This window comes from Macaca fascicularis, chromosome 8 (genome assembly GCF_037993035.2).
Source record: "Macaca fascicularis isolate 582-1 chromosome 8, T2T-MFA8v1.1".
Taxonomy (NCBI): Eukaryota; Metazoa; Chordata; class Mammalia; order Primates; family Cercopithecidae; genus Macaca; species Macaca fascicularis.
In genome coordinates this window covers 58,321,998-58,339,029 of record NC_088382.1, presented here as the reverse complement: position 1 = coordinate 58,339,029, position 17,032 = coordinate 58,321,998, and the positions used below count along the sequence as shown (strand labels likewise).

General features: G+C 49.6%; 1 protein-coding gene across 2 annotated transcripts in view; it reads right to left on the bottom strand.

Moving 5' to 3' along the window:
• Positions 1-15,242, bottom strand: part of LOC135964530 (uncharacterized) — a 41,461-nt gene extending 26,219 nt beyond the window's left edge. For both annotated transcript variants that reach the window (XR_010577013.2, XM_065518674.2), the window contains exons 1-2: positions 14,918-15,242; positions 9,870-10,026 (exon numbers count right to left, since the gene is read on the bottom strand). Coding sequence is in view for 1 of the 2 variants with exons in the window: in XM_065518674.2 (XP_065374746.1) it covers positions 9,870-10,026; positions 14,918-15,233 (473 nt within the window). In the remaining variant the exon portion in view is untranslated. The remainder of the gene's footprint in view (positions 1-9,869; positions 10,027-14,917) is intronic.
• Between the last annotated feature and the right edge of the window lie 1,790 nt (positions 15,243-17,032).

Below are 17,032 nucleotides of genomic sequence, written 5' to 3'. Positions count from 1 at the left end.
GCACGACCAGTTTATGGCTATCTTGCTTAAACACACCTTGTGACCTGGCTATCTTACTTAAACATTCCTTGTGACCTGGCCTCAGAAAGAGAAACATGTACTTACAGAACTTACGAAACCTCTGGTACGTGCAAAGATTAGAGAGCAGAACAAGGGTGTAGCGGGTGGGGGGCGGGTACACATCTATCTTTGTGTCCTTTCAGTACTTGGACGGTCCTCAGCCCTTTCTCCCACACTGGTGCCTTTCTAACATTGGGCAACCCACAGTGATTTAACCTCAGAACCTCTCCAGCTGCAGTGGAGCCAACCTCAGAAACCCACCAGCCTAGGAGGAAACAGCAGAGTATTGTCTGGGCACACAGGGAGCCGTCGGTTCTCACCATAGATTTTATATTATTTATTCTTACAATCTAATAGTAATCTGCTCTGCTGGCCAGAGAGTTTGAGCTGCCCCAACAGATTTTCAACAAAAGTATTAGTAAAAGAGGGAACAAGCTTATTCTTTAATACTCTAGAAAGAAAACCAGGCACACTGAGTAGAAGTACGAAGTTCTACGTATTTTTTAGCAGTTGTAATGTTTATCATTTTTAGCTGCTTGAAAAGAGAATGTGATGTCTTGGCAGAGAGAAGCTTTCTCCAGAAGCACTGCCTTGCTTTGTCGTGAAGAGTAATCCTTCGTTCCTCAGCCTCCCATGCATTCCATTTGGGGAAGAGTGTGGAGGCTCTCCCACCCTGCCAGCACCAGAGCAGGGACAAAGACAGACAGGCAGCTATGGTTTCAGCCTCCTCCACCAGCCCAGGCCGGAGCATGAGCTGGCAAGATGCTCTGAAGTTTCCTTCAATGTTCTGTTCCACAATTTGGCAGTTGATGCTGACGTATAATGCGGCTGCCTCCCTCCCTGAGGTTTCTCCAACAGGAACACTGAGTTCCTGACTCCACGCTTCCCTCTGTTCTCTTCCTTCTGTTCTGAGCATCAGCTGTGGCTCTTCTAGTAAAAGGTACCTAAGGCGTTCATGAGTATATCTAGGGGTAAGCAGAGGTCACCTACCTTAAGCGCATGCAAGACTGATTAGCATCCAGTCTCCATGTTTTGTGCATGGCCAACACTCTCAGTAAGATTTCAGAGACTCACCCGAGGTGAGCGGCTCATATTCTCCTGCCTCTGGCTCCCATGAGTGTGAACTATTTAGTGATCAGTGCACAGTGTGACTCAGTCCTCTTAATTATTGACCATCAAAAAAAAAAAAAAAAAAAAAAACCCCAAAGACATATCCAGGTGAGGAGAGGAGGAAGTCGTATCATACCATAAAGCTCTGCCCAAGACAGACCTGTTTCCAAGCCAGCAGACACAGCTGCACCCAGGCCATAGCTCCTCTGAATACGCCAGCCCCTCTCCTCTGCCTTCTCGCCTCTCCCCACCATTGGCAAAGTGTTGTTCATCCCCAGTGCAAAGCAGTTTGGCTATGTCATGTCGACTTAGCTCAGCCCTCGTTTCTTGAGCAAACACAGCAAGCACATATCCCGGGAGGGTACTGCTGGGAGCCAGGCAGCAGACAGGTGGCTTGTCTACCAGGTTGCGATGAGGCAAAGGACAGAAGTGAACCAGCAGGGGCATAGGTGTTGCCAAGGCTGAGAGTTGCAGTCCTGGAAGACTTCCTGGATAAGGGGACATCAGTGCAGAGCCAAGATGTTTCCTGGAGGAAGAGCATTCCAGATGGGGAAGTTAGCATGTGCGAAACATGGAGGCAGGGACAGCGGCAGCACAGGACAGGGCTAGGGTGGCTGGTATAGGAAGGGAAGGAGCAAGGAATAGGGCAAAGAGGCAGGAAGGACTCGGACCATCAGGCACACAGGCTACTGGAGACTGCCTCTTGCTCAGCATGAGACAGAGAATGGCTAGCAGCAGTTGAGCTGAGCATGACATGCTGTAAGAGCCCTCTGTCGGTTTTCAGGGATATAAGGTGTAAGTTCAGGGAAGGGAAGACCAGGCAGGGGGCTTGCAGGGAGCCCAGTGAGAGATGATGGCAGCCCGGGGAGCCAGGCAGAGCTGGATGCGGTGAGAAGGGCTGGCTTCTGCACGTACTTTGGAGGGGAAGCTGATCGAATGTGTGACGCACTGGGCGAGCAGCGTGGAAGGAAGAGATGAGTCAAGCATGACTTCAGTGTCGGGCGGCCAAGCATCATCCCGCCCTCCTCCTCCAGGAAGCCCATCCAGGCAGCTCTCTGAACAAAGGTGGTGCCTCTTCAGGAAGAGCTAGGGTGTGAGCAGCTCCTGTAAAGGATGGGTCTCCACTGTCTGTCTTTGGGCTCCTCTTCTCTCCTCTTCCCTAAGAGGTGGAGGGAGTTGAACTGCCAGTCTTCTGGCAGGAAGACATTCAAAGGAAATTTTTCCTAGAATTGTGAGTAACAGAGCTGCTAAAAATGAGGCTTGGCTTTACAGGGCACATACTGGAAATAAAGGCTATTAATAGGTTCCTGCAGGACCGTTGCAACACTGAAACAGGCTCCCAGGAGGCCAGCCTCGCCCAGCGGCGCCCATGGGGGTGAGATGCAGAACTCCAGGCCTTCTAAGCAGGGCAGGGAAAGAAAAGTATTTCATAGACTTGCCTTAGGAGTGCAAAAAGAGTCAATAACCTTTTCCACCCCCAGTGTAAGGCGAACGGACCCATGAACTGGTGGGAATATTTGAACATACACAAAACTGAAAGGTCACAGAGCAAAGCTGCTAGGCACTTCCTGCCCATTCCACCTTTGCATGAACAACACAGATGGGGGCTTTGACTCCCTTCAACACATGACTGGCACCTAATGTGTGCAGACACTGGGGGAGCCCTGCTCCCCTGGGACAGCATCTGTGAAACCCACTGTACTGTTGGGACCAAGGGGGAAATCAGGCAGCAAGAATGAGAGTACCTGAAAAACAACCCATTTCTCTCAAGCAGCAAGAAGCCAAAGGAAAAAAAAAAAAAAAAAACATGAATTCTTTCTGAGCCCAGTTTCCTCATCCATAAAATGGGCATAGTGCTGCTTACACTGGTGTTGTGAGCATCAAATGAGATGACATCAAAAAGGGGCAGCTCCCCGTGAGGAGCCGCGAATGTGAGTTTGCCTTCCCGGTTGCTAATGGAAGAGGAAAACAAAGAGTTGGAGTCAAGGGGGCCTTGCAGAGCCTGGGCGTGCAGGAGGAAGCTGCTGTAGTGGGCTGTTTTCCAGTCTCTGGACGGCGGTCACATATTGAGTGCATGCCCTCTTTCCACCTCCCACCAGAGCACCCTCTGTGCCAAAGCAGTATTGCAGTAGTGCTGCATGGAATTCATCCAGCACACAATGAACAGAAACTGCCTTTTGCTTTCTTCTTTTTTCTTCTTTTATCTTGCAGACTTTTCATGTTTTCTCCAGAAACAGAGGACCCCGGTTCATCAAGGGCATTCTTGGGATGCCAAGACTCAGGACCCCATGTGGTCGCCCATCTCTTTCCTCTGCTCCCCAGTTTCACCTGCGTCTCACACAAAACCAGAAACCCCTTAAGCAGAAAAAGAGTCTGTGACCGAATCATGGTTTCTATTTTTTTCCCCCCCTCTTGGAACAGATTCGGGAGGAATCTAAGTATCAATGTAAAAGTCACAGAATCCCAAATCCACTGAGTGAGCAACAGATGAGGGAAATTGCTCCACATCCCATGGAGAGGAAATGAACAGGACTGGGGAGGAAGAATGTGCTGCGTGGTGGGAACACTGTTTTGATTCCTGATGCTGCACATCTGCCACGTTTCTGCGCAGAGCTACCAGCCCGGGCAGACACTGAGGACCCTCCTTGCGCACTGGAGCTGCGGCCTCGGCAGCTGTGGGAATGCGGACAGGAAGCAGGGGACCCTGGAGGCGAGAGGAGGAGGACATCCTGCCGGGATAGATAAAAAATAACGGCCGGGCTGTGGGAACCTCTTCCGAGCAAACACGTGAGCCCAGGAATTTCCTGAGCCAGAGATCTGACTCCAGTTATTTGTTGTAACTGATTATTTGTTTTCCTGGAGATTTTGCATAATTTTGACAAAGGGAAAGGAGGTATAAAGCCAAGACATGCAAGACTACCCTTCTGAAGCCGCTGCTCACAGAGCATAGAGATGCAAGGCTGTGATTCAGAATGTGGGGCCTCCAGGCTGGGGAGGGCGACCCTGCAGGGGCCCAGGAGCAAGCGGAGTGTGCCCCATAGACCCCTCCCTGAGGCAGAGGGACAGCAGATTACTTGGCCCCAGACAAATTAGGTGGCACGTGCTGGCTCCCTCTGTCCAGTGAGCCTCTCCCGCAACGTCATCCAGCCCTTGGCCTCCAGCAGGCAGAGGAGATCACGACCAGGAAGCAATTCATCACCATCCAAGGCCTTAGGAGACTCTGGCTTTCCTTTGAATTTCCAAGAAAATTGCTCCATAATTTTCATCAAGACTTATAATTTGCCCATCTCACCCTACACACTAGAATTTTAAGTGACGAAGTATATGTGGAGACTTATTTTGTAGTCTTTTAAGCTAATGACCAAATGAACATTTCTGGCCTCACTCTTTCAGCATCTGCCCTGACACAGGTTTAAGGGGCTGCCACGGCCAGGAAGAGGTGGGCCTGGTACTGTCGGTGAATGTGCATTCTGCTTCCCTTAGGCGGGGCTGGGCATGCTGGGACCTCCCCTGTGAGGGGACAGTGGAGCTCTCAGGGCAGACCCATGTCCCTGGCATCTTCCTTCTGATGGTCCTTTCCCTTGCATCAGGATCCACCTTACAGGGCATCTGGCCTGGTGTCTGCACATAGTGAAACGTGGCTGAGTGTCCCTTGCATTAAATGCTTGTCCTTGGGATTGCAGGTTCCCTCTCCTCTTCCTTGTCTTTCCCAAGAAACCCTCCACCTTCACGACATCCCGCTAATATCTCCATGTGGCCAGTTCCTCACAGGGTCAAGTGTGCTGGGCCACCCCCCTCTGAGGCTGCAGCTGCATCTCAGGTTCACATTCTCACCACGGCCGTTCTACTGATGGAAGCCTCATTTCTATTTGCTCTAGGTATTACACCTATTTTATTTTTCTTTAATGAAATCCTCCTCACTTCCATCACCTCACTGCACCCCTCTCTTCAGAGCTTTCCTTCTCTCCCCTCCTCCCTCCCCATCTTTCTTCCTTCCTGTCCCCAAAGGCCAGGCCATGGTGCCCTCGAAGGACACGACAGGGCCCCACGTGGACTGGGAAGCTGGCCCTGGTCCAGGGCCTCTCCAGCACAGCCTTTCCCCCAATGGTCTTAGGCAAGTGCCCCACAGTGTCTATCTGCAGCCATCTCTGCCCCATGTGTTTATAAATTCACCTTCTGCTGTGGATCCCTGTCAACCGCAGGTCCGCCCAACACATTTCGCCCTGGATCTCACTGGGTGGACGTGAACATCCACCTGCACGACAGTAAAGGAAAAAGGACAAGGTGGAGTTGCGGGGGGAGGGTGGTTCTTCCCACAAAACACAGAAGCATCACAAGAATAATATTTGTTAAAAAGCCTCCAAGATTTGATGCCGAACATCTCTCAAGGCATCTGCTGATTTCCCAGAGCTGATGGAAATATTCTGAAGGTATTAATAGAATGCAGATGTTGGAGAATGCGACTTAGAATCCTACTGAACAAATGACCCTGTTGGGAGGCCCTTTGCAGTCTCCCGGGACATTCCACAGAGGGCCCAGCTGATCATCTCATATTGAAACAGCATGTCCCAGCATTCCAGCTAGAAGAAGCGGAACAGGGCTCCTCCACCAGATATAAATCACAAGGCAAAGGGCAACTGAACTCCTTCAGTCCTGCCCTCCCTCCTTCCCTGGTTCACCCTCCACCCCCTCCCCCTCTCCCGCCCCCCAAGGAAAACAGAGCTTGAGTAAGAGGCTGCCAAGCCAAGCCACGCAGGCGCCAGACGGCCGAGCACGGCACACACGGCGGGCCGTTTGGGAGGCTCACAGCTTTCGGCACTGCGGCCCTGGTGTTTTTGCTTCACTGCAATTTGTTTCTGATCTCCAGTCAAGTCCTTACAACGCTGGGATCCTCTAGAGAGTTTATACTTTGACCTCTTGACAATTAACACCAGAGGCCAAGAAAAAAAAAAAAACTCGATAAGAGAGAAACTCGATTGGTGGGAGGTGCAGGGTGGGAGGATGGGCGGGGGCCTATTGCTAAAGTAAATGCGTTACTTGTGAAATTATTTCCCATCCAATAAAAAGAATGCAGTGTCTTTAAAGAGAGAGTTGCCAAAATGGAAAGAAAGTCTTCTTTCAAAGACTGCCAAGCCTGGCGATCCTCGGTGAGCTGTGTGTTCAGGAAAGGACACAAATTAGCCAGGCTGGGCAGCCGGCCTTGCTGCAGGAGCCTTGGGACAGAACCTTTCACAGCTCTGTGTGGTTATGAAAGTGTGGGCGAGCCCGCCATGTCCTCTGCATGGAGGCTCCGTCCAGGCCCTGCCACTGCCCACCCAACAGGGCAGACCTGAGTGCTGGCCAGAGCTGTGGTCCGGGGTCCCCAGCTACCAGGGTACCATGGGTGATGGGAGGACATGGGCAGTGTGGGAGGCCATGTGTCTCACTTCTCAGGCAAGGCACGAGGTGGGTGGGGCATGGAGCGGGACACTAGAAAAGGCTGGGTGCTGCCTAAGGTGCCCCCCGGAGGTAAGGATCCTGACCCCACAGCCTTCTGAATGGCCTTCCAGCCCTGCTGAGCACAGGTACCTGTGTCCCTGGGGACCCACGAGCTGTGTGGACTCAGGAGCAAAGGCACCGACGACACACGATCAGTGCCCAGCCTGGAAGCAGGAATGTACCCTCAGAGCCACCCAAACCAGGAGCCCCTCAGAGGACAGGGCAGGGCATGAGCCCCAAAACCAGGGGCACGAGAGGGCCAAGCCAGAGTCACAGCTCCCAGGTGGGACAATGCTTCATTTAAATCTGCTCTTTCTTTCAATGCTTTACCCTCATTCCAAAGACAGTCTGTGTTGGGAGCTTGGCCCGGGTTTGAAGGAAGGGGCCAGTGCCATCTGTGGGCACCAATGGGGTGATGTGCACATGGCTGGCTGTGAGAGCGGCCCTTCTCCCAGGAGACAGCAGTGGAGGAGGCCCCGGGGCCATGGGCTGCTTGTCGTTAGCCACTGATCCCCGTAGCAAACAATGAAGAGCACAAATAGGGCAGGTGCCACCCGCATGTGGGTACGTGTGCAAACACGGAAGAGCCAGCCAGCAAGGGAGGCAGGTTTCAAAAAGAATTCCCAGTTAAAACAAAATCGTCAAAATTATGTTCTTACTTCTGAAATTTATTGGAAAGCAAGATTATCACTATCCTGAGCAGCTAACTGGGCTTCCTTAGAAAATAAAACATCCCTCAATGGAGGATGCCTGCCGACGTCCATGGGCGCCAGCGCACATGGCTGAGGCCTGTGGAGGGCCCCACTGCCCGGAGGTGAGGGAGGGGAAGGGGGCCATCTGCACACTCTGTGGGGACAGAGGCTACTATGAGAGCTGAGGAGAGAAATTTAATCATGTTTGGGAATCAAGGCAAGCCGGCCGTGGAAGTAGAATTGAGACAGCAGAGCTACTCAAGCAATGAGAGCAGGACAAGTATCTTTTGGCAAGGGAATAGCATGTGCAGACACCTAGAGAGGAACAGGGCCACTGTCCCCAGCCTGGGATGCGGAGCAGGTGGGAGCTGGAGAGAGGAGGATGCTATGGAGAGGATCAGGTCTGCAGAGCAAGTGGGCACTGGACCACAGACCATTCTCCAGACCACTACACCTATCAAGGATGCCATCTTTTTTCATTTTTCTGTTGTAGTAAAATATACTTGACATACAACTTACCCTCTTAACCATTATTAAGTGTACAGTCCAGTAGCGCCAAGCCCATGCAAAGCGTTGGGCCGCTGTCACCACCAGCCATCTCCAGAACTCATTTCATTTTGCAAAACTGAAACTCTGTATCCATTAAACAATAACTCCCCTTTCCCTTTCTTCTCTGCCCTGGGCACCCACCATTCTATTTTCTGCCTCTACGAGTTTGGCTATTCTTGGTACATCATGGAAGCAGAATCATGCAGTATTTGTCTCTTATGACTGGCTTATTTCACTCAGCATATATCCTCACGGTTCATCCAAGTTGTAGCACGTGTCAGCATTTCCTTCCTTTTCAAGGCTGAATCATATTCCACTGTACGTACAGGCCACATTTTCTTCATCCATTCATCTGTCGACGGACACATAGGCTGTTTCCACCTTCTGGCTATCATGAGTAGTGATGCTATGCACATGGGTGTGCACATACCTCTTTAAGATCCTGCTTTCACTTCTTTAGTGTCCATATCAGAAATGGACTTGCTGGATCACAGGGTAATTCTATTTTTAATTTCTACGGAAGCCCCCTACTCTTTTCGGCAGCAGCTGTGCCATTTTACATTCACACCACGTGCAGGGGTTCCAATTTCTCCACATCCTCTCCAATACTTGTTATAAAGATTAGAATTTTGAAGAGAAAAGCCCTGCTGGATTTTTAAACGTCCGCTGTGGATGAGGGAGTTCCTCATACTCCTTAGTTCACGCCTGGTGCAAGGACCCTTTTGCTGTGATTTTTAAATTCCGTTGTGTCCCATATATCACTCTTATTCCTTTCTCCTTCAAAGGCAGTGTCTTTATGGTGCATTTCTTCTTATTTGAATGCGTTCTTACAAAGTGTGTTTTATGGTCTTGTGTGCATGTATTTGGGATTGATGTAAACGATTGTGTATTTCATCTTGTTTGTTGCCTATTTTTTTAGCCAAGTGCTATGTTTTTAAGACTGTCCCAGTCTCTATGTGCACACCGAGTCCTTCGCAGGACACGTTTTCCATGGTCTGAGCACACCATTTTCCACTCATCCAGGCCTCAAAGGCCAGCATCCAGGATGCACCAAGTTCACATCCCCCACAGAACACCGTGATGAACATCCTCACACACATCACCTCCAGGACCTGCCTGAGGATGTCCACAGAGCCCACTGCTGGTGGTCTTGCATTTGATTTGGTTAATGGGCCAGGTCCCTCTGCGCAGCCACCAGCAGCACACAAGGCCTCCCATCAGTGATCCAACGAGGAGGAAGCTGGGGTGTGGGTAAGCCTGATGGAAAGCTGAGCTTGCAAACCAGATTAGAATTTAGACTTTGGCTTCTAAAGAGTAGAGCCATTGAAGGATTTTTAACCAACTCCATAAATAAGGTAAATAATAGCACCTTTTATATTCCAAGTAATCCTTAGGCAAGGCCTTTCTTCTTGTCACTCTCCTACCCAAGCTACTGCTGATGACTGTGATTCCCACAAAACGGCAACGCTCTGAGATGAGAGGCTCTGCCCCACACTCCCACCCCACCCACTCACACTTGGCCACTTCTGCAACCTTTAAAACATGTATGTCAAAAGCAATTTTCTAATAAGAATCAAGAGTAGAGGCAAGGATTAGAGCTAGCCACACTTGGGTGACATTTCAGTTCATGTCATGTCAACCATGCCCACATAACTGACTGTACACCTAAAACCATAGGATGAGTGAGAACTTAACCGAGAATGAAGACGGGATCAGTGAAGAGGATGAGGGGTGCGTTCCAGAAGAGGTAAAGTCTCCTGAGCTAGACACTAGAGTCAGAGCCACCATAAAACAGGAGGTCAGAAGGCCACCCTCCCTGGGGCCCCTTCTGCACAGAACATAAAAGGGGACCTTGCAGGGCAGAGGATACAGCCACACAACGGAGATGCCCAAGACAGTGGGACCCACCTGGGCCACACAGCATGAGGATTAGGAGCAAATAAATTATCAAGTAGCAGTCTGGATCCTTTGCTTACTCACCTGGCTCTCCTCACCTCTTTGTCTCTAAAATGAAGACAGCAATCGTCTCTGTTTCTTCTGTTCTGAGGATTCGTAAGCTCCTTGTGCCAGGCACTGCTCCAGGTGTGAGGAGGTTCAGTAATGAGCAACCCAGACCAGGTTTCCATCATAAGGAAGCCTGTACCCAAGACAGGGGAGACAGCCATAACAATCGTTAGGCCCCCACATCTCAGCTATGGAAGTTCAGATGTTCACCGGGACTCTCCACGCCTTACAATCTAGGTAATATTGTATACTGCCTCTATCCTATGTCCTGTGGAAGGAAGCCAGTGGTCTCCCAAGACTTTCTGAAAATATATCCCCTGGAACTTCTCAAAGTTGTTCTGCCTCTTCCTGCCTACCCTGAATTATTCTTCTCTACTTAATATACTGGTCAAATATTTCCTTGATTCACACACACATGCACACATACACACATGGCAGTGACAGATTTCACTGAGAACCTTAGAGCTATGGTGGGGCTTATAGAGAGTCAGGGCAAAACTTTTCCTTTGGGTCATGTTTGCAATATTTCTTCTGCCACTGGCTATGTTGCTCAATCCTTTCCATTTTGTGTCCTCTAGTTCTCCCCTTTCTACTTTCCTTCAACCCTCATGGAGGTGATATTGCTACCCCAATGGGTCCAGAAGGTGTAACCCCGCCCCCCCCACACCCACACACACTGCAGGGGGTGTGGAGGGCAGAGCATCAAGCCAAAACAGATTATTCTCAAGCCTTGCCTGGTTTTGGACTTGCTTGGAACCCTTCACCCCTTTTTCTTCCCTACTTCTTCCTTTTGGAATGGGATTGTCTGTCCTAGGCCTGCCCCACCACTGCACATTGGAAGCTCATAACTTGTTTGGTTTCACAGGCTCCCAGCTGAAAGGAAATGTGCCTCAGGAGCCATCATACCTGTAATCTCACCCACGTCTGATATTTAGATGAGACTTTGGATTTAAATTTCAAAGTCAATGTTGGAATGAGTTAAGATGTTTGAGGTCGTGGGATGGAATTAATGTATTTTGCACGTGAGAACATGAAGATTGGGGGACCAGGAATGAAGTTTCATGGACTGAATGTGACCCCCAAAATTTATCTGTAGAAATCCTACCCTGCAGTGTGATGGTTCTAGGACGTGGGGCCTTTGGGAGGTCATGAGGATCAGTGTCCTTGGCTTATTTCTGCCCATCCCTCTAATGAAACATCCCAGTGTTTGAGTAGAAGCCAGAGGCACAGAGTCTCATGACCTTAGGGCCCCAAGTGGCCCCTGCACTGGACTTAACAGATGGCTGTTCTGTCCTCACCTCTCTTGGACCTCCCCATAGCTCTGACACTGTGACCACACCTTCCTTAAAATGCTCAACTCTCTTGCCTTTTATGTCCAAAGCACCCAGACACTCCCAGGCAGGGCCCCTGGAAGCTCAGGATCCTCCCCTTGCACATTAAACTTGGGGCATTTCTAGGATTGGCCTGGAGTCCCCTTTCTTTCCCTACTCTTGAGTGCCAAGGGTCAGCACACCTTGTCTATGGGGGTCAGGTGGCCAATCTTAAAGGGTCTTCTTGCAGCTGCCCACAATGGCAACCTCAGATAGCCAATGTGCAAGCAAAGGAGAGTTCCAATAAAACTTTACTGACAAAAGCAGGTAGCATTTGCCAAGCATGGCTCCATACCTTCTTTGAGTACAGATCCATTCTCAAGGCTTCAAAATGACTCGGATTTATAGTTTCCACTCAGGCTTCTCCTCTGAGCTGCAGACCCATCCTTGCCTCCTTGGACACAGCTTCGCCAGGCTGACCTCGCGGCCTTCCACTGCCCACACGACTGTCTTGTGTGTTCCATCTCAGCAACGAGGCAGCCATCCTGGCAGGGAAGCCAGATGCCCAGGCCAGCCTGAACCCGCGGCCCCCGCCCCTGTGTTCGACTCCAGTGTGGATGCGCCCAATCACTAGCTAAGAGTTACATGAGGTTTGCTCTCCACTCCAACCTCACAGCACTTCCCAGGTGGTGTTGCATGCCCCTGAAGGCAGCTCAGCCCACGCGGCTGCAGAACCTAAGGGCATGCACCAGCTTCCCTGCAGAACGCACGGTCCCTGGGTCTCAGAGCAGACTCCGACCAGCAGGGCAGGTCCCACCTCCTCCTCCTGGATACATCTCAGACCACGCTCCAGCACCCCCATCTACAGTGCCCTGTCCTCCCTGCTTTACTGAATTTATTCTCACCTTTCAAATCTCAAGTCAGATATATTAAATTCCCCTTCATATCCTCTGAGTATACCACACATCTCTTCTTCCATTGTATATTTATTGTTTTGATCAGGGGTCAAAAAACTACAGCCTGCAGTCTAAAGCCACCCTCCATCCCTTTCTGAAAATAAAGTTTTGTTGGAGTTCAGCCTGTCCTGCACTTACATGTGGTACAGATGCTTCTGCACCCCCATGCAACGGCAGAGCTGGGCGGTTACAACAGAGACCAGGAGGCCCACCAAGTCTCAAGTCTCTGCTGTCTGGCCCTCCACAGAAAACATGTGGCAGTCCCTGGTTTTGCTTATTTGGTAAGTCTGTCTGCCACACCGGACAGTAATCCAAGGAGGCTGGAGACCGTGCATGTCCTTCACTGCAAGAGCTTCACCGCCAGCGGCAGGGCCTGAACTCAGCACTGGCTGGCTGGATGCAGAATCAGATCCGCCACATCACCAGGTCACGCGTCCCACCCTCGGCTGTCTCCTAAGCAAAGACCCAAAACATTCACTTCACACTCTTTTTCTCCCTAGCCTCTCTGGTAATGCCTGTTCACTCTGCTGGCTGAGGCTTGTTGACAACCCAGTGCTCTTCTAAAGATGAAGGAGGCAGTAAATAAATTGTCTGAGCACAGGGGCTGGTTGTCTAAGTGTGAGTACAGCAATCACATATGAAGTAAGTATCACCTTTGCAGAACGACCACGCACATGGTCACACACACGGTGGCACAGCCTGTGAGGGCATCTGGGCATTTTGCCTCATTTTACAGTAGAGAGAACTAGGCTCAGAGGGTGCTACAATTGGAAGGAGTCTACTCTCATCTGGCTATGAAAGCTCTTTCCTTTTTAGCACAACGTTTCCAAAATGTGTGTTTATGAGGAAAAACGGGGACCTGTGCTCAAATATGATTGGAATGGGGGGCATATGCCATAGCCCTCATGGAGGTTCTACAAGAAAGAAGTCTGCCTAACATTCCCAGTGTGTTTGGCCTCAGTACTTTTTCCCACCAAATACCCAGAACCCCTCTGCAGAGACTGGTGTTCTATAGAACGCACTGGGAGAAACACCTACCTTTAAGAATCCAAGTCTATACCTATTGCTGTGGCCCTGAGGAGAAGATTTGGGGGAGAGATGTCTCAGCCTTCCTTTCTATAAAATGCCTTCATCTCCCAAATCACCCCATTGCACCATTCTCTCAGCACAATTGAGTTAAACTCTTAAGAAAAAAGCAATTTCATTATCTGAGCAAAGTAATTCCCCTATAATAGAAATGACAGAGATAATCCTTTGAAATGATTTTTGACGTTTAAAAGAAGAAGTTGCCTACTTACATGCAAGTTAATATCAGACTACACCTCATCCACCTGGGTGATGCCCCATGAACACCTCCTTCACCCTCCATGTCCATAAACAGGAATCAGTTTTGCAACATCCTCCTGAGATGCTGCTGACAGCCTCCCCCAGACTCTGTTGCACCGCAGTGAAACTCAGGTCATGACTCACACATGATATACTTTGTTCCTCACTCATTCATCTCTCATCCATCTTTATATCACCCCCGCCTCCTGCCAGTGTTCAAAGAATGCTCACTGAATGAAATTGAAAGCCTTTCGATTCTTATCTCACAGGTCACTGGCCAACAAATATTTCTCAAAAACCTCCTATGTGCTCAACCCCACGCTAGGCCAGAGTCCAGGGGCTCACAACATATAGGGGGAAATAGGGGAGACACGATGGTCCAGAGGGCGCTATGAGGAATGTCATCTCATCATCATTAATGAAAATGACAATTTTCTGAGAAATTGGGAGAGGTCTCACAGAGGAGACTGGAGCCCCTTACAGGGCCAGAGGAGCTCTGCTGGACACACGGAAGGCAGGGTGAGTAGGGCTGAAGTCAGGAGGGGCACCGGGAATAGCTCGTGGAAGGGCAGATAGACCACCCTAGGATATCCGGACTTTGTCCTATGGGTAATGGAAGCCATGGAAGATTTTTAATCAAAGCAACATGACTAAGTCTCTGTTTAGGACAAAACCCAGTCTGGAGGAAGGATTGCAAGGGAGAAAGCCTCTTTATTTGAAAAGGCACTGGAATGAGGCTGCAGTGTTCCTAAGCAAGTATTCTTGGATCTCCTATGAGACACATGCTGTCTAGGCAAAGCCAGAAGTCGGGGGTAAGGTGCTGCTGAACATGGTGACGGTGCCATCGCCTCTGAGACTGCAACCTTTCCCAACAGAATGAGGCAGAGAGCTGGGAGTCAAAAGGGACCTGCTCTTGCCCAGGCTTCATGTTCATTCTCCACAAGGAGTCAGGGCATGTGCCCGATGGTGGTGACGCTGGCGAGGTCATGGTGATGACACTGGTGAGGTCACCCTGGCGCCCACAGCAGCAGGAGGGTGCCTGTGCCGGGCGGCACTGCCCCGCCCTCATGGCCAGGGACAGGAGCCCTGCAGGATACTGGACAATACTGGGAAGGAAAAGGAGGGAATCCTCGACCTTGGGCCAGAGCCTGGCCATAGACCACTGAACCCTGAGTGTCTCGACAGGTCTCAAGAAAAAAATAATTATTGGAAGCTGACAAGGCAGTGAGTGAAAACAAAAGATCCTATCTGGTAGGAAATAGGATAAAATAGAGAGAAATTTGTTTTGTTTCTGGAGATAAAATAAGCAACAGACCACTGAACTCAGGTCAGAAGTGCACAGCCGCCTGCCCCAGAACTGACGGCAGACACAGAAGGAAGTGTGTTGGAGGTAGGTACAAAGAAGAAGCTATTTTGAGGAAAATCATCTTACACCCAGTATGGCTCCTCTCTGCTGGAAGGCGGCATCTTGCAAGTAGACTGACCAGATCCCTCAAGATGAAAAACATCCCAGGCAATGCTGGCGCATGTGAGAGCTCTCCAGTTTCTTTGCGCAGATTCCTCCTGGAAAGCAAGCAGGGGCCTGAATGATGCACACTGGCCTCTTCCTGAGTGGATTCCCTCACCGAGTCAGTGCAGTTGCCAAGTTTCCACCTGGCTTTGTGCTGCGTGGACCCAGCTCTGGAGGTGAAAACCGCGATCAGAGGAACCTCTGGGAGAAGAGCAGCCTCACCCGGGACCTGAGCCATTTATAACACAGGTCAGCCTAATGGCTGCAAGGCCCTTTTGTTTGGAAAAAAACAAGCTTCGGGCCTGTGGGATTTCCATGTGCTTTGAAGTTACTGTTTATACAAAAGCATTTTTGCTAGCAGTAATTGACTGATGCTTCTTCAAAGTACTTCCCAATTACCCAGAGAGCTTGGAAACATGACTTCGAGAAGAGACGTGTGGCCCCCGCATCTGGTTTGTGTCTAGGTAGTTTCAGAAGTGGACTCCTCATTGGCTGTGTCCTTTCTCATTTCATCACACATGACCCTCTCCTGCATATGTCCGGAGGGTTTTCCCAACAGGGTCCATTACCATTGGGAAAGCCTTGAAAATTGAATGCTTCATTATTTGCTTCCTGGGCAGATACTTTCCAAAATGCAAAGTTGTCTTCGCTCTGATAGAGGTGGTCTAGGCATGATCTTGGCCACTTTGAACATGAAGCCCAGTGGAGCATGCACAGTCTGACTTGTCGTACGGGGTGGATTCATGAGGCTGTCACATGAGGAAGTGATTGAGAGGATCAAAGTAATTATTCAAGCCAGTCTTGGCAAAAGACGCAGGTATTACAACAAAGGGTCATTTGAGGCTCACAGAGAAAGGTCATTGTCATGGTAAGAGAGCTGGAAAGTTGACCTGCCACTAATTAGCCATGTGTGAGCCCAACAGATTTTTAAAAATAATATATAGTAGCTTTATTGAGATATAATTCAGGTACCATACTATTCACTCATCTAAAATGCAGAATTCAATGATTTTAATATATTCGTAGAGGTGACCGATCAGCACCACAATCAATTTTCAAATAGTTTCACCATCCCTAAAGAAAACTCGACCGGGTTTGGTGGTTCACACCTATAACCCCAGCATTTTAGGAGGTCAAGATGCACAGATCATTTGAGTCTAGGAGTTTGAAACCAGCCTGAGCAACACAGCGAAACCATGTCTTTACAAAAAATGAGCCAGACATGGTGATACGTGCCTGTAGTCCCAGCTACTCTGGAGGCTGAGGTGAGAGGATCTATTGAGACCAGGAGGCAGAGGTTGCAGTGAGCTGCAATCACACCACTGCATTCCAGCCTGGGCAACAGAGAGAGACCCTGTCTCCAAAAAAAAAAAAAAAAAAAATGTTTTAAGGAAGAAAAACCTGTACCCGTAAGCAGTCACTTCCTATTTACAACCAACCACCCCAAACCTAGGCAACCACTAATCTTCTTTCTGTCGCTGTAGATTCCAGGCATATTTTAATATGCCTGAGCCTCAGTTTCCCCATATGTAAAAGACAGGGAACTGGAATGTGTGGATGCTAAAGAAGCCCTCTGAAGCCTCTATTCCTTTAACACCCCTAAGACCTATTATCATGTAATAACCAGTTTTTCACGTGATCTCGCAAAATCAGGCTGTGGTGCTGGCTCTGGCTTGGATTATGTTATTCGTTTAGTTGAAAGAGTGTAAGATTTGCTTGAGAAACCAAGGAGCACATCACATCCCATTTCACTGATAGTCACAGGCTCCACTCTGCCACAGACCTCCCTCTGGAGAGTAGAGTCCCTGTGGGGGACCCTCAACACAGATCACAGAGCACAGTAAGAGAATCGCTCACCAAGGCTCCAGGTGAAGAGCACTGGTCACACTCTCCAAAGAAAAAAAAATAGACTCTTTTAGAGGTAGGACAGCACCTGTTCTGGGACACTTTGTCACCATCCACTCCCAGCCTAAGGGAAGGCTCCAAGTGGAAGCAGTAGATTGGGAGGTGATTTTGTTAAATTATTTTAAAGTGAAC